The following is a 25,544-nucleotide window of genomic DNA, read 5'->3' as shown; positions in this document are numbered from 1 at the left end:
TAATTGTGGAAATGTGACATTAATAGGTGGTTGTGGCTGTAAATGCTGACATTGGCTGGTACATTTTCTTTCTATGCTCCTAGATAGTTGCAGTTGGAGCACAACCTCTGCTCTCTCGCTTCAGTTTTGGTGGTAAAATTCTTTCCCAAGTGAATTGTGCACCATCGTCAGTGTATTCAGTGGAGGTACATTCCTCAGGGGTAAGTCATTACAATATTGACTCATGATTAGATTTATAAATAAAATGCTAAGTGCCTGTTGGTCTGTATTTTGTACAAATCTTTATGAGGATCTATAACAACTGTAGAAAGCCTTCAGAAAACTTATTAGCATTTTCCAGATTATTTGAAGATAGATATAGCTCATTTTTTCACTTACGTGAGACCATAGATTGGAAACTTATTCAAAGCTTCTCAAACATGAAGAAAGCCAGGAATTTGGAATTAGTAATGTTTGATTTCAATGCATGCTAATGGCATTTTAAATTGTCACAAAGAACAAAGTAGAAAGTCTGCCCAACAGAGCATCAGTGTTCTTACAGTTTTATTATTGCCTTGTTCTAAAGCTCTCCAACAGGACAATAATATTGTTGGTTTATTAAATGGTTAGGGTTTTCCCATCTCTAGAGAATGATAATGGCGGTTTCAGCGACAATGACAGACATATATTTGTAGTGATCTAATAACAATATATGCTAATAGTTATTTCAATCTACGATATACTTCTTTGAAGCACAGATAAATATTTTGACTATCATAGCATATCAACAATTCTTAGCAACAATGATTATTCATTTTGATCCTCTGTTGTTAATAGTTGATATTCATCCTCTTTGGTTCAGCCCGTTTCAATTGATATACGCTTACTAATTCCTTGTTCATGATAATAGGAACTTGAAATCTTGTTTCTATTTCACTTGTTATGTTTTTCCCTAATGCTTTCAGTTTTATTTAGTTTCTTTATGTAGTTAATGATTTTGGTGTTCTATGCTGTACTTTTGTTTTTCATGCAGTTTGTTATGTTGATTTTAATTGGTCCTCTAATGTCATGTAGAATAATATATCTTTCTCAGAGCAAGTGTTTTCACATCTTTTTGCCATAAGTGGCAAAGCTGATTTAGATGTAAAACAGTATAAAAATAATAGCATATTATGTAGAGCTGTTAGGTCAATTTACCAATAGCTACATAGAAAGCTTGCACAGCGAAAAACCAAAAATATAAGATGTTCAGTTCAAAGATATGTGAGCTAGCATTCAGTTTTAAGGACGGCCAGCACAAAGGATCCTTCCTATATGGCTTTGGAAGATTTTCTGAGGACGATCTTCAGGGTTTTGAAGCTTCTTTTTCCACCAAATTTGGTTAGCGAGAAATATTTTCTTGGAAAGTTCTATTTTCTCATGTGCAGATTGCCACGATACAGGGTATAGTGGGAAGTAGTGAACTCAGCATAGAGCAGGAATCCTAAATTTTGAGTTGGACTTTGGGGCTTTTTGAAAATCAGCTACATGAAAAATACAGAATTACCAAAAGAAGTTTTTAAATTTGTTTAGAAATAAAGTCTATTCGAATTGTCTTCATAATTCAAAGATGTATTAATGCTCACTATTCGGAATTTAAGAATTATGTAGTCAATCAATAGTCTTACTATAATTATATAACTGTTAAATATGTCAAAAAAGCGAAATACATTCTACATTGTCTTCCTTGTTCTTTGTCTTATCCCTTGGTTTGTGGGTTCTTTGCTCGTGTTTCAGCCTCCTAGGCGGCTGACATGGTCTCCCTGTTGTGCTCTACCTGCTACTATTGTTCTTTCTCTTGTTGCTAGTTTACTTGGGCTTCTTGTTTAATATTCACCAACCACAAAAGAGCAACTCTTTTCAAATCTTTGACAAATCTGAAAATAAATCCAAGAGATTTTGTATTAAGATTTGCTTATCATCACAAGACTTATATAGATTTCGAAATTCAAACCTTAGGGATAGTCAAGGTTCAAATTTGGACAAGTCAGTTAAGTTAGAGAGATAAAGATGCCCTAAACTTGCAACAAACTTTGACTCAGCAATGCCATGTGCAATGGCTTGGAAAATGGGTGTCCGGGGAAAATTTATTAGCTTGTTAATGATGACGAACAAGCTGGACATAAAATACATACCTTGAATGCCTTCTTGCAGTGATTGGAAACCAAGGATCACCAAGAAACGCAATGCTTTTGTTTGAAAATGTGCCCTAGATGGGCTGTTTTTGGCGAAATGCATGTGTTGAAGAACATGCTTTTGCTTCCAAATTTGCTATTTCTCAAAAATGCCCAAAAATGCTTAGAATTTTACTATTTTGATAAAAAAAATGTGACATTTTTGAAGGAAAACAATTGCCAATGTGTTGCTAATCCATGTACGCAGCTTTAGATAGCTTTAACACATGAAATTAGTGCTGAAAACCCTCTCAAAAAAACACTGGAAATTAAAACACATTTCTTGATATACAAAACACATTTTAATATGATATGCTTCTCCTTCAAAAATCACCACTTTACCCTAAAAGAGTCTTTATTGTTTGTAAACACGAATTTAGAAGGCAAACACATAAGTTTGAAAGCATGCAAGAATAAGTAAAATCCCCATTTTACTAAGACCTGTTCAAATGCTGCCTTTCTACGCATTTTAAGAAGGCACATGCATATGATTTAAACATGCTTTGACTCATAAAGTCGCCAGTATGGCTTGAAGGGAGGAAAACACATTTTCAAAGAGCAAGCACATGTATTAATTGTCATTTGTATATATTGTTTAGCTGTTAGGGTGTTGTTGTCGGCAAAGATTGTGTAGCCGACAGGTAGATTAGTTAGCTGACGGACCCCTTCAAGAAGATTTGGCGGGAAGTATTTATACCCCGTCTGGGATCATTGTTAAGCATCTTATCATCAATTATGTAATCTCTTGGCATATGTGGTTAAAGGAGTACTGCCGTTGCTGTTCTTGTTCATTGTCTGTGTGCATTAATCAATTAATCTATGTGGTAAACATTTGGCACTGTTGCCCCCATGAACGTGGAAGTTGGGAGGAATGAAGATTAATGCTAAATTAGTTTAACAAGGATCAAAATTCAAGGGAAAAGATGGAATCCGTACTGCGCAGAAAAATTTAATTCCGGCACAACAAGCCGAACGTAGGAGGAGGTTTTAGAAGATTGGCGATGGACACAAAAGTGCGGAGGAATTGTTAGAGGAGACTCGACAGCGGGTGGAGTTGGTGGGAGAAGCAAGGGAGGAGTTTTTGAATTTGTATTTGCTGAGGGAAGATAATCCAGACGGAAGAGTATCAACTTGCACGGCTCAGAGTGCTGAGGGAGCATGAGTGTGGAGTGAACTCTTCGTCCAGGATACACTTCCGGAAGGGACAACTTTAGAAGATCCTTCTTCACTAAGGTTCGCAGTTGTTGAGACCACCAGTGTGGGAGTGCAGACCACTGGTGTGGGAGTGAACAGCCCCAGTGTTGCAGGACCGAACAATGCTTGTGCACAAAACCCAGTAGTGATGGCAGGACCAAAGGAAAAGTTACCGAAGTTTGATGGTGATGGTACAACTGATCTAATCCGACACTGTAAAACATGCGAAATGATTTGGAGGGCAAATGGCATAACTGATACAAATGAATGGGTCCAACAATTTCTGGCAACCCTACGAGGTGTTGCAATCGACTAGTTCGCCGATGTAGATCCCTAAAATTTAACCACTTGGGACAACCTTAAGAAGGAGTTTACTGTCGAATTTCAACTGTTGTGCGACGACAACGAAATTGTCGCAGAGATATACAATACAAAACAGGGGAAGAATGAAACAGTCCGAGTTTACGCTAGGAAGTTGAAGGACTTGATCAATAAAATGGAGAATAAGCCGGCTGATGGGCTATAGAAAAGATGGTTTATTGAAAGCCTTCACCCAAAGTTGCGAAAGAAAGTGAACAAAAGACGAAAAAGAAGAAGAAGAAGAGTAGCTCCTCCGAGTCAGATGACGATGCGTCTTCAGAAGAAGAGAGCAGCGTTGAGGAAAACAGCATCAAAAAGGTCTCAGCTGTCCAGAAGGACATCATTTGCATGATGAAGGAATTTAAGAACATGCAGAAAGAAACGAAGGGAAGTGAACAATGGTACAAAGAGTGTAAGACAGAGGGTCACACCAAAGGGTCTTGTCCAAAGAACCAGTTCTGTGACATCTACTAGATCATGGGACATTCCACAAAAGAATGTCCCTTCAATATGAAAACCGGAGGACCTCAACAAGTGCTCCTGACACAGGCAGCTTCCACATCAGGAGGGAACGAAAACACAAACATTGATGGTGCCACTTCGGGTGGGTACAGAAATAATAGCAGAGGGAAAAACAACAACAATGCAAACAATAACAATAACAATGGCAGCCGAAGTTGAATTCAGTACGATGCGAATGGACGGCCGATCACGTAATGCCAAGCATGTAATTTGTCAGGCCACTTTGCTTGGGATTGTACAACGACAAACACACCAAAATTATTATGTAGATGGTGCGGACCCGGCAATCATGAAGATGCCAAGTGCCCGAAGTTTGGAGTGAATCTGGTCACCGTCGGAACAGACGAAGAGGAGGTGCTGGTGATCATGCGGAAACAAGCAAAACTATACCCCGACCCAGCGGAAGAAAAGAAGAGGCTTGTAATGATCCCATGTTTTAGCCTTCACGTTCTCCAAAGTCTAAGTGGAGGATAAGAAAATTAAAGTCATTCAATTAAAATTAAAAGGTGACTTTGTATTAATAGTTTCTAGGGTATGTATTAATTATTGGAAGGACGGAAGCCTCTCGTGATTTAATTAATTATTGCTAGGGAGGGATTTCTAGAGAATGCATTAATTATTGGAAGGAGGAAGCTTCTAGCCCTTGCAATTAATTAATGTTTTAGTTCCTTCTAGAAGATGAAGAAAAGGATAAATAGGGCTGAAAGTCTCATTATTGAGCATGGAATTATTGTATCGGATGATTATGACTTGCATTTGATTAGAGCTTAGATGTGTGAATCAGACTCTTTTTTGGCAATAGAGGACGTTCATTCTCTGTTGTAACATTCTAGACGTCATTCCCTTAGGGTTTGGCCTTTGGAATACATCTTTTTGTAATTGATTACACCATTCTCAACATCAATATAATTTCAGCCTTGGTTCAGCTTTTGGACATTCCTGGGTGTCCATTACAGTGGTATCAGAGCTCATTACAAGGGCCCATTACAGTGGTATCAGAGCTATAAGTCCTGCCATCCTGTGGAGATCATATTGATAGCCGGATAAAGATGTATATTAGTCCAGATCAAGATGTGATGTTCAGACAGTTATTGGGTACATTAGAGAAGGGGCGTCGTATGCAACAGGAGCAGAATAGGCGAATGGATATGATGTTGCAACTTATGGCTAGAAAGATGGGCATCAACATTGACGATTTGTATGTTGCTCCAGAGCAGAAGGTAGTTGATTCTTCAGATGGGATCGAGACACCACTGGGCTATGCTATTGGTGATAGTCAGGAGTCCACATATGAAGCTTTGTCAGAGGATGGTGATGCAACAATAATGGGATTAGGAGAATGCGAGGATACTGTCATATCAGCAGCCACTTCTGTGTCCGTTGAACCATCCAACAAGGAGTTTTGCAGTATGCATGTAGTTGTAGATGTGTGCTTTGATGATAGTACACCTATTATTGCTAATGAGGTGAGTGATATAGTGACAGAGTCATATTATACTATTGATCAACAAAGTGTAGATGTTCACTTCTGCGATAGTACTATGTTCAACATGGATGCCACATTGTCTTATGACAATTTGATGTTTGAGGTTGATATTGATCACTCTCCTGAGTGGAGTTGGGCTCAGTCTTCACCATCTACAAAGATTCAGTTTTGTGTTGCAGCAGTTGGGAGGAAGAGGTTTCATAGATCTTCTATGGAGCCGCCTTCTGGTGACATCGAGACTTATACTGCATTAGCACAAGTTTTGGGAGCTAACTTGCAGCACATGTGGTTGGTCTAAATGATATTCATTTGTAGTTTGTTTAATATGGATATCACATATTACTTCAATTGGGATCCAGGTGGAGGTTGGAGTTCATTATGTTACTTAATTGCTTGAGGACAAGCAATTTCAAGGAGGGCGGATTTGTAATGATCCCATGTTTTAGCCTTCACGTTCTCCAAAGTCTAAGTGGAGGATAAGAAAATTAAAGTCATTCAATTAAAATTAAAAGGTGACTTTGTATTAATAGTTTCTAGGGTATGTATTAATTATTGGAAGGAAGGAAGCCTCTCGTGATTTAATTAATTATTGCTAGGGAGGGATTTCTAGAGAATGCATTAATTATTGGAAGGAGGAAGCTTCTAGCTCTTGCAATTAATTAATGTTTTAGTTCCTTCTAGAAGATGAAGAAAAGGATAAATAGGGCTGAAAGTCTCATTGTTGAGCATGGGATTATTGTATTGGATGATTATGACTTGCATTTGATAAGAGCTTGGATGTGTGAATCACACTCTTTTTTGGCAATAGAGGATGTTCATTCTCTGTTGTAGCATTCTAGACGTCATTCCCTTAGGGTTTGGCCTTTGGAATACATCTCTTTGTAATTGATTACAACATTCTCAGCATCAATATAATTTCAGCCTTGGTTCAGCTTTTGGACATTCCTGGGTGTCCATTACAGTGGTATCAGAGCTCATTACAAGGGCCCATTACAAGGCTGGAGGAAGTATGCAAGGAAATTGGGAAAGCAACACATGCAGAGATAGCTCAGTTGAAGGACATCGCGGGCACCTCACCAAGGAATTGCGCGGAACAGAACATTGTACGACAGATACTACAAACGGAGTTACCCGTCAAAATCAATGATCTATTGATCACAATGCCTCAGCTCCGATCGACACTCACAAATATTGCGCTTGCTGCTAAGTTACCAGGAGAACTAGGAAGAGGGAAGGAAATTTCCGCCGGTGGAGAAGACCCAATGTTGCTAGCACTCCCATCCGAACGACATCCGGCGGTCGTCAAGATGGGGATTCTCGGAAGTGTGCTGACGGACACAATTGTCGACGGAGGGTCCGGCATGAATACAACCGACATTGTGGCCACCTACATTCCAGTTGTTGACAGCAGACTAGCACGACATTAAACCTCTTGGCGTCCTGATAGCACAACCGGTGACAATTGGCACATAGCCGTTCGTGCTTGACTTTGTCGTGATCCCGTTGAAGAGAAAAGGATACGATGCCATTCTGGGCCGCGGATGGCTTATTCAAGCTAGAGTTAAACACGAGTGAAGGAAAAAAATTCATCACTTGAAAGCAAAGGGAGGAAATTTGTCATTGATTTGCACACCCAGATGGTGGGAGAAGAAGCTCTACCATCAGATTTTGAAGAAGATAAGGAAGGCAGCGTATGGAACTAGATCAGGAGGGAGTCTTGTGGTTGGTAGGAGGATCAACAAAAGATGATTTGGATTCTGTCAACGGTCTTTACCACTAGCAGATAGAGGACTATAAACTATTCTAGAGTTGCAATGTACTGACAATGGAGGAAGGCCATGACAGAGATGAATTTCCAAGAGAATTCAGAGAAATGAAAGAGGGGGGTGCACTGCTGGATGAGACACCTGCCCATGCATTCAGTGAGGGGGAACCGATCAAATACAACGAAGCCACACTACAAACCATGAATTTGGGAGATGAGGCCGATGAGTCAACTTCGAAAAAAGTGGAGTTACTGTGAAAACAGTGAAAGCAAGAGCTCTCAGAGAAAATGGAGATCAAGGTTACTGTGAAAACAGTGAAAGCAAGAGCTCTCAGAGAAAATGGAGATCAATGAAATGGTGGAGAGAAAAAATTGAGAATGAAGAAAGCGAGGGCAAGCGTAAGAAGAGTAAGAAAAGAAAGCGAGCGAACAAAGTAAAAGGAGGAGAAGTAAAGAAAATCACACAAGGAGAAGGACAGTTGAAGACAATGAAGGTTGATGGAAAAGTAGAGAAGAAACCAGAGGATGATCGAAGAGCGAGCAGAGTCTGCTCGGACAGGGGTCCCACGGACTGTTTCGCGGACAGATTCGTGGTTACCTTTTCTACGGGAAGTCTTTTGTTCCTCGTGGCCTGCCTCTATCTCCCACAAACTTTTGTTGTGCGAATGGCTTTCTATTCTCCGCGGATTGCATCTTGGTGTCTGTGGGCTCTTCTTGTTCACTGGCGGCTTCACTTTTTCAACCACGGCGTAGTGCGACTTTTCCCTGTCTTTCGCGGATTGAGCTCCACGGCTCCCTCTCCTTCTGCGGACTTGGTTCCTCCGTGGGTGACTGTTTTTGGTTGTGGTTTGACTTTTTGTGATGTCAGCTTTAATTGTTTCCGTGGACTAAGATCCTCTTTGGGGTGTCCTTTTAGTTTCCATGGTCTGTTTATAATGGTGGTTTTCAAACCTTTTCTCTGGCGCTCAACACTCTTTTCCACGAATGTTGTGGTGCGATTCTTCCGCAGGTTGCATTGTGATTGCGGGTTGTCTTCATTCTCCCTCGGAGGCATCTTCTTCCACCCTCGGTGGTGTTCTTTCTTCTGCGGTTTCCTTTATTTGCTATATACTTCTCTATCCGCGGATGGCTCCCTAGTTCAACGGGTTGCATTGTTATCTATCTTTCTGCCGGTCGCATTGTGATCCCATGGGTTGCAACACTTGTTTATTTTCGTTGAAGTTTCATTCTTCTATTCGTGGCTTCCCTTTTCTAGCGCTCATTAGCCTCCTTGGCATTCAAGAGACATTACCAAGTAGCAGATAGAATCTATGACAAGTGGTGTAGCAAGAGAGAGATGTTATTGCTCGGCGTCTAAACTCGTTCTCCACGGGAAGGCAATAGCAACAGAGTAGTTAGGTAGGAGCCAAAAAAAAAAACGACGACAGATTGAAGCAGTTTTGAATGAGTAACGTAGGTGCCAAAAGAAAGGGAAAACATCAGCGGTTGCCAGGAAGAGTGTGGGATCAGAAGAAAATGACAGAAATAGTGTGTTCCATGCAGTTTTGTGTGGATTTTGGAGTGCTAATTTGGTCTTGGCAGCGTTGCCCCCTAGACCCCCAGTCGTTGCGGTTATTAGTCGTGGGAAGTGTGACTAGTTGTTTTACTTGGAGCTGCTGCAAGCATGGATTGTCTGTATACCAGAGGCACTTGGAGTAGGTTTGGACGTGAAGCTGTCTTGATGGATGTATAGAGAGCTCGGGAGGAGTTGATCATCCAGTTGAAGACAGTGCAATGACACTTGGCTCAGTGTACCCAGAGTTGGCAGCACAGGTGGCTATCAAGGTCGACTTGATTAAGGAGACAATATTGTGTTAGCAGAGACTACAGATGCATTGTGGGTTGGAGACCAGTTTGGTGACGGCATAGAATAAATGTGAAAGTGGTGTGAGGGAAACAAATCAATTTTGTTGTAGTAGTCAGTTAATGTACTTTGCTTTGTTAATTTGTCTCGGATATTTTGTAATTGTCATCTGGAGACAACTTTTTCTTTTGGGGGGGATGATGTCGTCTGTAAATATTGTGTAGTTGTCAGGGTGTTGTCGTCGGTAAAGATTGTGTAGCCGACGGGTTCATGTTGTCGGTAAGGATTTTGTAGCCAATGGGTAGATTAGTTAGCCGACGGATCCCTTCAGGAAGGTTTGTTGAGAAGTATTTATACCTCGTCTAGGATCATTGTAAAGCATCTTATCTTATCATCAGTTATGTAATCTCTTGGCATATGCGAATAAAGGAGTACTGTTGTTGCTGTTCTTGTTCATTGTTTGTGTGCATTAATCAATTAATCTATGTGGTAAACATTAATAACACATGCATTTGTACATAAAATCACCAGTTTTACTTTTGGTGATTGACTTAGTGCATAATACACTTTTGGAGTTCATTTACATTTATAGATGATATGAATTTGAGCCAAAAATCGCCACTTTGCCTTAGTGGACTTTTAAGTCATCAAAAATGAATTTTTCAAAAGTCATTTACATGTAATTGGACTAAAAATTGCCACTTTACCTTAGTGCAGGTAGAAGTGGAGTTTTTAATATCCAATACTCATGCAATTGGGTCCTACTTCGCCACATATGTTTATGTGAAAACTCACTTTGGACATGCATTTAAATATTATTAAAACAGGTAATTTGATTTAAAATGTCCATGAAGTGATAATTTTAAAGATGTATATGAAATGGGTTAGAAAAACTCCATTTTAATGCATTAATATATTAAATTAAAATTACATACATGCAACAACATATGTAAATGGGTTAGAATTTGCCAGTTACATTGATTTAAGAAGTTTTAAATATGCAAATATATATTAAAAACCCACTTAACAGATTAAAATATGTTATTGTATTGAAAAAGTCCACTTAAATTAATTCCGAGTCTTATATTTTATTGGAAGTGGGTTTTCACATAGTGATTTGCATGTTGATATATGCGATGAGTAATAAAAACCCCACTTCAAGTGCATTTAAGTGTCTTATATAATTAAATTTAATATCTAACTATAGTTTTTAATAAAGTAACATGAAAAATAGTCTTGAAATAGCCTAATATGCTATTTTCATAAACATAAAAAATTATGGTCAAATGATAAATCTGTCATGTCCCCATTTTTGGAGGCAGTTTGATTTAATTAATTTAATTAATTAGGTTGTCCAAAATAATGAATATTTTATGAGGACGACTAATTAATTATTTTAATTGAATAAATAAATGATATTAAGTTAATTATTTATAAAGTTATCAAATAAATAAATATAAAAAGGTAACTTTATATTTAATTAATTTAATAAAGTGACTTGAATTATAAAAATATTTTATAAAGTCACTTAATAGATAAAATAAAATAATGTTCTAGAAGCTTCTGGAGAAAGTGGAGAGAAAAGAATAAATAGGCACCCCGGACCTTCATTCTAATCATCAGTTGTTTATTTCTCTCTTGATATCAGATTGTGATTCAATCACATGTGCATTGTGGAGCCTAGGGTTTCTGCAATTGTCACAATTGGCCATTGAGAACGAAAACTCTCAATTGGTACGCAATTTTGAGGGTGTGAAATATCATCTGAATTATTGCAGATTGGAGGTGACATCACAGTCATTTCATCAGGGCAAAATCTGTGGCCTAAGGTGTAATGACCCTCTCTATAAAGGCCACAGAAACCCTCAAACTGAACTTAGGAATTTTGTCAAACACTTGGCGTGTAACAGTAACAATATTCAGAATATGGTAATTTCAGATTTGATACTTTTAGAATATAATCACAGAATTACAATATATATAAAGCCATTGAACTATATTTCAATTACAATGCAATAAATTTTGAAATTATTTTATTACCAATTCTGGACTGATTATTACAATGACTGTATGACAGCAAATTTACCCAAAAATTGACATATATTTCAGAATGCAAGAACCTGGTTTGAAGAACTATGGAAGAACACCACGTTTTGCTGCAGATCGTTGATGAAGACCTCCAACCGCACCCCCAAACTGTCCTTAATTTGCTGCTGCTGCCCAAACTAGCAGGGCCGTACCAGGCCGTACCTGTACGGCTGCTGAAATAAAATAATATTAGGGTTTTGGGACCCCCAAATGCAAGGAAAATGGGCGCCTAGGGTTAGGTAGTAACCCTGTAAAACCATAAAAAAATAACTCCAAGGGGTTGAGGAGATATGAGCAATTATGTGGTTCCGAACCCTGCTTTGCCAATTCTGAAAATGCACTTATTCTGTCTTCAAACTCTTGTCAAATGCTTCTCCAATGATAGGGCAAATCTGAAATCCTTATTCCAACCAAAAACAAACCCTAACAACGAATTCTCAATAAGCTCCAATGAGATGGCTGAATACCAACTCCAATTATGCAACAATTCAGGTGATATTTCACACCCTCAAAGTCGCCAATCCAAGGGAGTGATTCGTTCCCAAAGATCGAATAATTTGCAGATCCAAAGTCCACAAATGTCTTCACAACGAAGAAGTAGAAGAGTTCTCCAATCCAAGCATGTCCAAATGAGAGGCCCAGCCCTCTATTTATTCACTTTTCTAAGAAGTTGCTAGAACTTCTAGAAACATCCTTTATAAATTCTCATTATAATGCACTTTTTATAATAAAGTAATTTTATAAAATAAAAAAGTGCAACTCAAATTAAATTATAACATGTGGGCCCCAATATCACATAATGATAAAATATAACCTCTTAACACTTCTTCAAGAGCAAGATATGACTATCTGATCCGCAGAATTGACTCTCTTTCCACACCATTTGCCTACGAGAGTCTGGAATAGGCAAATCCATGATCAATGCCATGTCGAACTAAAGAGGGGACATTACATAAGGCCAATTTTGGAGGATCATTCTGAGAATTGATTTTTGAGGATTTAAGCTATTTGCAAGGGTTTAGAGTTCATCATCTTCTTGCAGGATTAGTCAACAAAATTCGGGGGTCATTTAGTGCAATTTCTGATAACTCATACAAGGGTTGAACTCACAATTGTACTCATTACTTCACATTCAGTCGGAATTGGAACTTTTGCATTGAAGGGGTTATATATTAACCCTAGGTGGTTCAGAACATTCATTTTAAGCATCTAATACCAAGTGGGAGATTCTAGACTTAGAGGCATAAATCGCCATCCTTCGAGTTAGTGCAAGATTGGGAAATTCGTAGTGGGAGCCAGAAAACTATTAGGATCATATAATAATCTGATAAACAAGGAGGCGGAATTATATTCAGCGGACGAAATCACAAGCAGAGACTTCCTTCCGGCTAATAAATACGAGCCACCTGATCTGCCAATGTCGCATGATTACTGGTGTCACATAAAGATTGGATTTTCGGGCCGAACGAAATATAACCAGCCACGCGAATTAGTAAGGCGATTGTAGTAGACAAAGGGCAGGCAATCTTCTTTCCAATCCAGAACAGCCGTTGATGCAACATATATGAATATCGATTCACATTCAAGTTGAGACGCGTCAACTCTGAAGATCGAATTGAAGGGCTTTCGGAATCATATATTAGCGAGGGTTCAAGATACGAGTTCATCAGGGCATTTCGATCAAAATTACAGGAGACGGAAATATATTTAAGGATACATATCGGCTCCATTTTTCACAGATCCTCCGACCCTCAACAAACTCAGTCGGGCACTCCCTCAAGTCGCGATTTGATCACAGTCGGGTTCTATTTTGATCAACTCATGCAATTTTATTTGAAACAACGATTATCCGAATGGGATGCATCAGGTGGTAGGAATCACCATATATTGGCAGATCGGAGTATCTACAGTCATACATCAGCTTATTAAGAGGACGTACAGTTTACTCAGTCACCTGCATCAATACTGGAGGTTATGTTTGCAGGCCAGTCATTAATTTATGCTCTGAATTCATCAGAACCAGCACACGTGCCTAGCTGGAGTAGTGTTTATCTTCCAGCATTCATATTTCAAATCTTTAGGCCTGGTACGATACCCATTGTAAATGCTTTCTAGATTGAAGAAATAAATTGAATCACTTTCCTGAAATTTGTCATTATTATTCATTGCATTTGTTATAGCTATTTTACTTGGTGAATTGTTTTAAATATTATATCTTCACGCATTTATGGTTGTTGGCAAAGTGTTTGACGAAATGTCAAACCACTGAAGTATAAAAATTTTTATTGTTGGAAGAAGTAATAACCTATTGGGGTTATTACAAAATCTGATGAGAAATCGTCGTTGATGTCAAGTACAAGTATGATGCAGATTTGGATATATACATTAAGATACTACTTAGCATGCAATATCAAGATATAGGACAAGTGTATACATTTTGGAAATGCATTATTTAACTTGGTTAATGTACAGAAATATAAAAGAGAAGACATTGATGTATTGAGTATATGTTAGGTTCATCATACTTACACCAGTTTTGAGGACAAGTATACTGAGGGCAGTGACATACTTAAAGAAGTGGCTTGACACCACTTACAAGAATGCAAGGCTGACTTCCAAGATGAAGACTGAATAAACTCGAGAAGGTATGGATGTATCAATTCATACAATTGACAAAGTAAAATGAATACTATGTACAGCTTGTTACAGATGAACAATGCAGAACTGTATATGTTGAGACCAAAGCAAAGATGGTTGGATAAATTGGTCCTGTTCATACTTGGAGATGGTGTAACACATATAAAAATTTATGAATCTTATAAAGGTTACAATAATACCATTCCAGAATCACAAACGCCCAGATATCATGACAAGAGTGGTGGTCACACAAGCCAATCAATTTAGACATACAAAATGACATGAGATTCATTGTAAACAACAACCATTTTGAGTGCATAGAAAGTAAAGTCAACTCAGTAAAAACAAAACATCATCAGTGATAAAAGTGTATACATTGGCAGTGCAGTAACATATATATAAGACATAAATCAAAAGCAAACAACGGAGCAGCAGCGACCATATATTACAGTTAGATGTATTATAATTTATGACGTTTGGGTTGAAAGATTAGACGAAGACCATAGATGTTTGAACAGAACAAAGTATTCAAATAAGCATCTGCCAATAGAAAGAAACTATGGCAATAAATATTTCAAACAAAACAAAGGATGTTGTCAAGAGTTTTCATAGAGTGACAAAGATGGATAGTATAAAGATATCCAAAAATAATTTAAATGGATACTTGACAGCGGACATATAATCAGCAAATAAAGTGATAGAATGATATATATAAGGATTTATGACAACCATATGTTGACAACAAGGAATGTAATTATCCATATCAAGCAAGGCAGCCGGAAATGTGAGAAAATATAGAGAGCCCGAGAGTTCAAAGGATCGATGATAGAAAACTATGCAAAATGAATAAGCCTGCAATGCAATATTAAAAGTCATTGATTCATTTGATAGTAGCAAATATATGCAGAAGTGATCAAAATTAGTCATCGTGATTTTCCATTTTTTATGAGTTAGCAATGATGCCATGATGGAGTCAAATTATCATTTTCTATTAAAAAAGATTAAAGGTTAATTAGTTGTGTGTACATTGAACATAGTATCTATTCGGCAGTGATATGTAATGGAGGTGACACTAAAAGATTGGTCCTTGATCAGAGGATATGGAACATCAGAAAAAGAACCATTCCTACTCTACTTTTGACACCACTCCTGCAACTAAAAGCCACATAAACCACATAAACAGTTAGCAATTATAATATTGAATCTAGGCAGGCATTGAACTGGGGTTAAGAAAAGAAAGAAGACAGATGCACAATTAGAAAGAAAATAATTAAGCTGAAGGCTTGTGCAATTAATTAATAAATAATGAAATTGAGAATAATATCATTTAATGAAAGGGCATGTTCATTTAAATTGAAAGGTTACAGCTATTCAAATTATAAGATATAAAAAGGATGATATATCATTTTTAAAAAGATGAATTAAGCGGAAAGGAAACAGGGTAGAGTAATAAGAGACGAGTGATGATTAAAGTGTGAATAAGAAGTCAGCTATTGGATATTAAAGGAGAAGTAAAAAAATGGAGATGAAGTAAAAATAAAATAAAGAAGAGAAAGAATTTAGAATAAGAGAAAGTATTGAAAATAAGAATTGTGGATTATAAAAGAGAGAGAACTGTATATATAGATAATCAGATTTATACATATTAAAATTAAGATGCTAACTTAAGGTAGAAGAGAAATAAGAGAGAAGGGTGTATGTGTGCTGAAGTTGAATTAAATATCAGATTGAAGAAGATAAATTTGTACAATAAAAGTATCCATCATCATTTGAAGACAAGCAACATAATCAAGGTGGAAAAAGTTTGTGCAAGTGGGTTGGTGCTCGCAAAGGCAAGAAGTGGGAGTTGGTGTTTCCAGTAGGTCGGTACCTGCGAAGTGTGGGAGTTGGAGCTTCCAGTGAATCGGTACTCATAAACATAGGGGTTGGAGCCTCTAGTAGGTCATAGTCAACAAATCATTGTAAAAGAACAATTTATATAAGAAAGCATTTATTTGCCGTGGTTTTCTTCCACATTGGGTTTCCACATAAATCTGTGTCATTGTGTTCATGTGCATAATATTTTATTTCAGCATTTGAAGTTATTGTTTGGATAAAGTTTTAAATTGGCAAGGTCGTTATTATATTTATTCACCCCCTATTCTTAGTACAATCGTGTGCTCTTCAAAATCAACTCAAAATGAGTTGAAATCTGAAATGGACAACAAAATCCACTTTAGATATTAAACATAATTTTATATCATGCTTTTACCAATAAAAAAAGCACTTTTATGAGTTTTTCTGTGAATGAACTAAACTTATATCAGACTGTATGTTCTTTTCTCTTAATCACAGATTACTAATTAAAGTTTGCACTTTTATTTGTAGGTATAGGACTTGATGTACCTTTATCAATATTGAACAATGTTCTTCAATTTTTGATGTCGGCAATATGTGTGTGTGTATAGATATATATATATCTCTGTATATGTACACACATGCACGCACTCGCGCGCACACACACATATAACTTGCACTTTATGTAAGAGCTTCATCTTTTAGTAATATTAGACTCCAAGTCTGAGTCTCGATCAACAATAATATCGCTGTATGTTTGAATCCAATCTGCAATGATAGTAATCTCTAATTCTGAGTCTTGATCTGCAGGAAGATACAAGTATGTGAACTACAAGTGATATATAAATTAGATAGCAAGTGGATGACAAAAGCAATATGATTGGATATCAATCTGCTATAGGTATTGATCATTTATTGATTTTGATGTCAATACTACAACAATCGATTAAGCAATCTTTGGGCAATGAGGATTTGTCATGTCCCCAAATTTTAATTTAATTTGTTTAATTAAATTAATTAATTAACTGGTCCCGGAATTTAAATAATACAAGGACCTTTAATTAGTTACTTTATTTAATTAATATGGGGCCCAAGTTAATATTTGTATTTGTGGTTCCAATTGATTTAATATATCTCGGCCCTATTCTTATTTTAGTTTACGTTGGTATGTGTTGCCGTTGGCTATCTTTGTACACCCTAAGAAAGGTTTTGCCCAACGGGTATTTAAGCACGACTTGTAGGTAGTCGTAGACATGCAAATTGGATTATACTTTTTATATTGCAAATTCTTGTTGGAGTTCTCTGTTGTTCTCCATTTTGGAAGTGAAAGACCTTACCTATTTGGTTTTTTTGGTTTCGGTAGGATTCAACCCTCACCTTATTCTGTCCCCTGTAATACTTTTCTCGGATTTGGCAAGTTGGAGCACCATTATATTGCGAATTGAAGGAATCACTGTGATTAATTTATTCTACTCTTTTGTGTTGGGCAAATTCAATCTCTTGCAATGATTTGTGTTTCTTTGGGCATTGAATCTGTTAACACACCATCCGTACATTCAATCTGGATTCTGAACACCTCCCCACACTCACCGTATGGCTTCCACTCAGTAGAAAACTTCATTTTGTATGGCTCTTCATATACCATATGACCCTTCCATACAACCTTCCATTGCCCTTACGTGAGTCATCTACACCATCAACTCCTTGTTTGCATTCCTTACACCATACAATGACCATGTGGGGTCCGTACGACCTCTCCCATTCATCCTATTGTATGGCTATTGAGTATACTATACAGCCTTGCTTTCATGTATGATATCTCCCCTTACTCTAACCGTATGGCCATCAAGTAGACCGTACAACTTGGGTAGCAACTATTTGTGGTCACCACACGGTGCCAGTATCACTCTCCTGTCGTACGTCCATTGTCATACACATATTGCAGACTGCACAGTATTGTTTTCCAACTAGCATTCGGAGGTCAAGACCATAACAACTTTCCAGTAGACTATACGCCATTGTTCTCTCAACAGTTTTTCCATACGGAGGGGAACCAAGTCATTATAGTGGTATCAGAGTAGAAACATTTTGGGAGCATCCCTAAAACTTTCAAGAACATTACCGAAACTGTTCGGAACATTATAGTGGTATTAGAGTTGGTGATCTTGCCAGCTTGCTAGGATGATTGAGAGATTTTGGTATTTGGATCACATTATGGTGTCGGACAGCGATGGAGAGTGGTGGTTGAAGGCACTACAAAAGATTGGCAAAGAGCTCAGCGGGGGTATTGATCTTCCATTAGATATATTGGAAGTTTGTGTCAGGCGAACCAATTACCTTTAAGATTTATACAGAGAATTCTCTCGCCGATTAAGGAGGCCTTAAGTCAACCTAGGTTTTTGAGACATCCTAACAAGGATAAAAGATTGGTAGTTGCAACATGTCCTAGCGAAGTCTTGAAAATTTTGGCTCCTAAAGCACCGTATGATGATAACACCATGATAGAGATATTGCAATTGATAGTTGATAGCTTTCAGTGTCTCAATGACTTCAGTAGTGACCCTTTTGGTCAGAGATCTACAATATTGGAGAATTGTGCAAATGTCAAAGTAAGTAACCTTCTTTTAGATCTTGAATTGCAAAATTTGGTCTATGATATGTTTCATTGCTTCTTGGTCACCATTAAGAAAGATCATGATACTAAGATTTTAATTGCTATGGAGAGTCTTATGATTTCGTGCATTGAAGAGATGGATGAGATATCCTAACCCATCACATCTATGTTATGGGCTCTTTGTAATCTAGAATGTATCCCCTCTATAGCAGCATATAGATTGGTCAGTAATGTTTTCAAGCATTGTGAAGAAAAACTAATATCCCATTTGCACGAATGGGAGAAAATGGATGACAACGATAAGGGTGATGCTTTACATGAGGAGAATGAAGGCATGATTATAGGGCCGCTCCAGGAGGATTTGATAAATCTTTCTACTACACCGACATGGGGAGAACACCAAAAAAATGAAGAGGTTGCTTGCAGGATCTTGTGAAGACATGGATAGATCAAGTTGTGCCCATCACTGATGTTTGAGGAAGTTTCATTAGTTGCCGAAGTTGTGTCCATCATAGAAGTTGTGCCTGTTGCCGAGGCTCTGTGTCTATCACTGAAGCTCTGTCCATCATCGTGGTCTTGTCCGTCGTTGAGGTTGTATGTTTGTCACCATCGTTGTGTCTGTCACCGTTGTATTCATCGTCATGCCCATCATCGATGTCGAGTCTGTGTCCATCATCTAGTTCGTGTTTGTCATCACCATTGTGTTTGTCACCGTCATGTCCATCACCAATGCCAAGTTTGTGTTCGTTGTCGAGTTTGTGTCCGTCACCAACCTCGAGTCCATGATTGAGTTCATGTCCATCACTGTTGTTGTGTCTATCATTGTCGTGTCCGTCACTAATGTCGAGTTCGTGTCTATCATCGAGTTTGTGTCCATTACCATCATGTCCATCATCGACGCCGAGTTCATGTCCCTTGTCAAGTTCGTATCTGTCACCGTCTTGTTTGTCATCGATGTAGAGTCCATGTCCGTTGTTGAGTTCGTGTCCCTCACCGTCAAGTTCATATCCATCACCATTGTCGTGTCTGTCACTATCGTGTCCATCACTGACGTCGAGTTTGTGTTCGTCATTGAGTTCGTATCCATTATTGTTGTGTCCATCATCGACACCGAGTTCGTGTCCCTCGTCAAGTTCGTATCTGTCACCGTTGTGTCCATCACCGACACTGAGTCCATGTCTGTCGTAAAGTTCGTGTTTGTTACTGTCATGTCCATCATCGACGTTGAGTTCGTGTCCCTCTTCAAGTTCATATCCGTCACCGACACCAAGTCTGTGTCATGACATCACGTCTCATGACATTCATATACCCTAGTTATGGTATGTGCATTGACATCATGTCACATGATGTATACCATAGTTGGCATAATCGCCAAATAATCAGTGAGTTTCTACTAATCACTAAGTTTTTGGGACTGGCGAGTTTTTCGCAAATTTAATCGTGAGAAAAAATCACCAATTAATCGCCGAGTTTTTGCAAAAATTCGGCGAGTTTTTCAGAAAAAACTCTTTTAAAAAAAATTTAATTTAATTTTTTCTTTAAATTTTAAAAAAATTTTAAAAAATTTAATATTTTTTGGTTAAAAACAAAAGGCAAAAGGCCTATTTATATTATGTAAGATAGAGAGTTACAGTATGCTAGTAGAGCTAGGAAGAGGAAAATGTGATTGTAATGATGTTTTTACTTTTAGTTTGACACAAACTATTTACTATTATGCTTCCTGCCATCAGCATTCAGCATGAGAATGTGATTTTGTACCCACTATGCATTTATATATATCTAAACTCCTGCTTGTTTCTTTCGTGTTCTCTATAATGAACTCATTAGATGCATCTTCTCATTGAAATTTGTAAAAAAAATGTATTTTGAATCTAATTTTAGTGGTTTTTTTAGGTTTCGGAGTTTTCCTGAGTTTTTTTTAAAAATGGCCGAGTTTTTCCCGATTAAACTTTTGGGGGGCTCGGCGAGTTTTCCAACTATGATGTATACCATAACACATCATGGCGTCTCACCATGATTATCTTATAAAGAACATGATGAATTGTAAGGGTATCACGCCTCATGATATCCATCAAAATGTTCTAGAGATACTACTATCATGACCCACATAAGGATATCACATCACATGATATCCATCATGATAGGAAACATTATAAAGTCGTCACCTCAAATGTTTGATACAAGTGTGCATTATCACCAAGATTGTCACCTTACTATAAGGTCCTTAGGAAGAGGGCCCATAAAGTCATAGAGTCACACATATGACAAAAATAGTTTACACATTAAACATCTTAATATAAAATTTTACAAATGAAATAATTCGGAGATGGAGTCTCACTTACAATTCAACCATACCAAGTTTCTTCTTGAAATGTTCCACTTTGATTCTAGAAAGAGGCTTGGTGAGAATGTTTGCAGTTCGATCACTAGTGTTAATATACCTCAACTGGATGGCAACCCTCTCTACTATATCTCTAACATACTTCAATATGCTTGGACTGGTCATGGAACACTAGATTTTCTGACAGCTTGATACAACTTTGATTGCCACATAGAATAGTAGTAAGCTTTAGAGGTTTTCCAAATAGTCCCACTGTCAACTTTTTAAGCCATATAGCTTCTTTGGCTTCCATAGTAGTTGCAATATATTTTGCTTTTGTAAAACTTTGTGCCACTAAGGATTGTTTTTTGCTTGTCCAAGAAATCATAGCAAATCCTAGACTAAAACAATAGCCGAATGTGCTCTTTTGATCAATCACACGGTCAACCCAATTTGAATTTGTGAACCCATGTAGATGAAGATCAACCTTCTTATGTTTTAGGCCATATCCAATAGTACCTTATAGGTATGTGAAAATATGTTTAGCAACAACAAGATGATTGTCTCGAGGCTCACACATGAACTGGCTTAAGGCATTCACTGCATAGCCTATGTCAGATCTAGTGTTAACCAAATAAATAAATAACCCAATAATTTGTCTGTAGAGTGTAGGATCTGCAAATTTGGATTTTTCTATAGCTTTTTGTCTCCATAGGAGTAGACATCAGTCTACAATTTAGCATTCCAAATCTCTTAAGTATATGAATTGTGTGTTTTCCTTGGTTCAGAAAAATCCCCATTAGGTTTCTACCATACTTCCAATCCTAGAAAGTAGTGTAAGATATTCAAATTCTTCATTTCAAATTCTGCAGTTAAATCTCTTTTGCATTGAGCAATAAGATGATCTTCTCCTGTGAGTAATAGATCATCAACATAATAATTAGTATTAACATGTCATAATTAATAATTTTAAAGCAGAGATTTGGACCTGCAACATTCTTTGAAAATCCTAAGCCCATGAGGTATTTGTCAATTCTTTCATACCAGGCTCGGGGAGCTTGTTTTAGTCCATATAGTGCCTTCTTCAATTTGCACAAATGTGATGCTACATTATGAACAATAAGTCCTTCAGGTTGTTCCTGATAGACTACTTCTATTGTTCCATTTAGAAATGTAGTTTTAACATCCATTTGGTGAACCTTCTAACCTTTGGTTGCTGCAACGGCTAACACAAATTTGAAAGAGGTATATCAGGCTACATGTGCAAAAGTTTCCTCGTGGTCAATACCTTCCTTTTAAGAGAATCTTCTAGCAACAAATTGTGCCTTGTGTTTTTCTATGCTACTATCTGTAACGTGTTTAATTTTGAACAGCCACTTAGAGGATACAATTGATATTCCATATGGTCTAGGAACTATGTCCCAAACATCATTCTTTAGGATGGATTGGTACTCTTCTATCGTAGCATCTTTCCAGGCTTGCTGTTTGAGGGCTTCATTAACATTGGTCGGCTTAGAGTCAAGGATTTTACTCATAAATGCATCATATATTAGTTTGTGGGGCCTTTTGCTTTCTTTGAATGTACTATTAGGTGCTGCAAAATTTTCGGCTTCCTTCATAATTTTCCTAGCCCAAAGTGGTTGTTTTCTTTTGTTGGTATTTTGATTTTCCTCATAATACTCCCTTTGAGTCTTAGATTCAGGTGGGTTTTCATATGGGGTGTCGTTAGGATATTCTGTCTGTATCTCAGGAGTAGAACATATATCCTTGTTTAAGGACGGATTTTGATTATCTAACTCTTCAAAAATTTTCGCCCTTTCAAATGCAAAATCTTCAACAAATATTACATCTCAACTAAGTTCTATTTGCTTTTGTCCAAGGATGAATGTTCTATATGCCTTTGATGTTTCACTGTATCCCACAAAGATTCCTTTTCTACCGGAAGGTTCTAGTTTTTTCCTCTTTTCTTTGGGTACATGAATATAGACAGGGCAGCCAAAGATCCTTAGATGGGTTATATCAAGTTTCGGACTGGTAAATGCCTTCTCAGGTGTTTTTTTATCAAGATTAGATTGTGGATACCTGTTTTGAATATAAACAACTGCTTTATATGCTTTTGCCCAGAAGGATGAATCTAGGTTTTGATCAAGCATCATTGATTTTGTTGCCTCCATGATAGACCTGTTTTTTCTTTCAGCTACCCTAGTCTATTGAGGATTGTAGGGTACAGTGCACTCCCTCTTAATCCCTGGTGTAGAAAAATATTGTTTGAATAATTCAAAAGTGTACTTTGTCCCATTGTCATTTCTCAAGGTTTTAATTTTCATTCTGGAGAAGTTTTCAGTTAAGGCTTTGAACTCTTTGAATCTATTTAAGATTTCCTCATATTCTTGACATTTTAAGAAATATATCCATGTTTTCCTTGAGAAATCATCTATGAAAATTTCATAACATAGGGACCCTCCCTTATAGGTGTTGACATAGGTCCACACAAGTCACAATGGACAAGTTCCAATATATTTTTGGTTTTGCTTGAACTAATTTGGAAGGATCCTTTGGTGTTTTTCCCTAATGCACATCCTTTGAATGTTCCACATTGTGAGGAGTTTAGTTTAAGTAGTCCAGTTACCAATTTATCCATGGAATTTAAGGCACAAAAGTGAATGTGCCCTAATCTTTTGTTCTAAATTTCATTGATGTCGGGAGTTTCATGAATAAGAGCTTGTTTGGGTTTGTTTAATAGTTTGTATAGGTAACCATGCCTTATTCCTATAGTTTTGGCTTTCTTAAAGGTGGTGGTTTTATGCTAGGCCAAAACTTTCCCATCTACAAATATGATCTTGTATCCATTATCTTCAAGAGCGGATATAGATACTAAGTTTCTTTTGATTTCAGGTATGAAAAGTACATCCTTTAGTTGAATTGTCATGCTTGATTCTAGCTTAATGGTGCATGTCCCTATTCCTTTTAGAGGATGTGTAGAATCATCTCCGGTGGTCACTTCTTCATTAGTTTCTATATTTTCTCAAAATCTAGTAATGTTTTTGGATGATCCATTATCAATTACTTAAATGCTTGATTTGTTTGATACTTGATTCGATAGTGCTGAATGAAATACAAACTTCTCAGATTCTTCTTCTTCTTGTATTTTTCCAATGTGGGCATAGGATGCTTGTTTCTTTGTTCTAGCAGGACTGTTTATAGCATAATGCCCACAGATAGTCAGATTTTCGTTAGTATAGCTTTGGAAGTTTTGACCTTGCACTAATACCTTGTCTGAATGATTCCCATGTACTTGGGAGGTAGTTTCTTAACAGGAATTGCCTCCACCCATTTAGTGAAGTAGTTAGTGGTAGTCAAAACAAATATGTGCGCTGCACTAGATGCTGAATTGATAGCACCAATGAAATCAAGATACCTTTGTTGAAAAGGCTCTTCAATCCCACTGGTTTTAATGAAAGTGCCGCTAACTTTTGTTTTCTCGCAAAATGCTGACAATGTTGACACTTAAATATCCAATTGTACGTATCTTGGAAGAGACTCAGCCAATAATACTTTGATCGCGAAATCTTATGAGCAGTAATCGGTGCTAAAAAAATTCCTCCACAAACTGAATCATGAAATGATTCCAACAATCTGATTTGTTGTGCTTTGTCAACACAACGTAGAAAAGTGTCATCAATAGTGGTCTTATACAGATTGCTATCCCAGAGAACAAAGTGTGCAGCTTTGAGCATTAGACTCGTCCTTTTCTTGTAAGTGAAATGAGGACACTTGCCATATGTAAGATAATATGCTATATTAGAATACCATTCATCAGCTGTACTAACAAACAACACCTTAGGAAGTTCTTAAAGTAGTTTGTGTTCTGTTTCATTTTCAGCCACAAGCGTACATAAGCCTTTACCATGAACCAACATTGTAAGCTTATCTCAATATCATACCTGAATTTTGGCAATCCAATTGCCTCTTTTAGTTTCAAACTCCGGCTGCATTAAAATAGATTTGACAGTTGTGTCTGTGACAAGAGCCACCAATGTGAATTCAAGTAATTAAATCTGAAAGATTTAAGTGCTTTGACAGCCACAAAGGCACTTTTCTCCATTAGTGAATATTCTGGCTCATGTGATTTGAGTGGAGAACTCATGAAAGCAATAGGAGACTATATCTTTAGCATTCTTCTGCAATAGAAGAGCTGACATAGTATGCTCGAAAGCATAGGTTGAGATGATAAAGTCCATGAAATTTAGACTAACACGGACGCATGCTATTACTTCTTTGTTCTTCTTGAATGTAACCTTTCCTTCAGTAATCCAATGGAAAATTGTTGCTCCTTTCATCATATTTGGGATATAAGGAGCCCTTTCTGCAAAATCTGGAATGTCTCTCCTTAGAAAATTCACCTTTCCAAAGAAAGAATGAACAACAATCTTATTGGGTGGTAAAGAAAATTTTGAATAGATTTGATCATTTCAGGATCAATTTTGATTACTTCTTTGGACACAATATGTCCAAGAAGCTTACCTTCTATAGCTCCAAATATTGACTTCTTAGGATTAAGAGAAATCTCGTGTCTGGGACATCTTTTGAATACTTGCCCAATGATGAACATGATCTTTCCTTTGTTTGGAAAACACATTGAGATCATCAAGATAGACCACAATGAATTTATCCTTGATATCTCGAA

General features: G+C 37.3%; 1 protein-coding gene across 4 annotated transcripts in view; it reads left to right on the top strand.

The window, feature by feature from the left end:
- The window catches only part of DWA1 (DWD (DDB1-binding WD40 protein) hypersensitive to ABA 1), a 262,989-nt gene that overhangs the window by 191,684 nt on the left and 45,761 nt on the right, over positions 1 to 25,544 (top strand). For all 4 annotated transcript variants that reach the window (XM_089820059.1, XM_089820040.1, XM_089820029.1 and 1 more), the window contains one exon: positions 84 to 200. In XM_089820059.1, the coding sequence (XP_089676185.1) occupies positions 84 to 200 (117 nt within the window). The remainder of the gene's footprint in view (positions 1 to 83; positions 201 to 25,544) is intronic.

This window comes from Cupressus sempervirens, chromosome 1 (genome assembly GCF_028749045.1).
Source record: "Cupressus sempervirens isolate cs-2001-9-10 chromosome 1, ASM2874904v1, whole genome shotgun sequence".
Taxonomy (NCBI): domain Eukaryota; kingdom Viridiplantae; phylum Streptophyta; class Pinopsida; order Cupressales; family Cupressaceae; genus Cupressus; species Cupressus sempervirens.
Note: the sequence above shows the minus strand (reverse complement) of the source record. Positions and strands in the feature narration are given on the sequence as shown.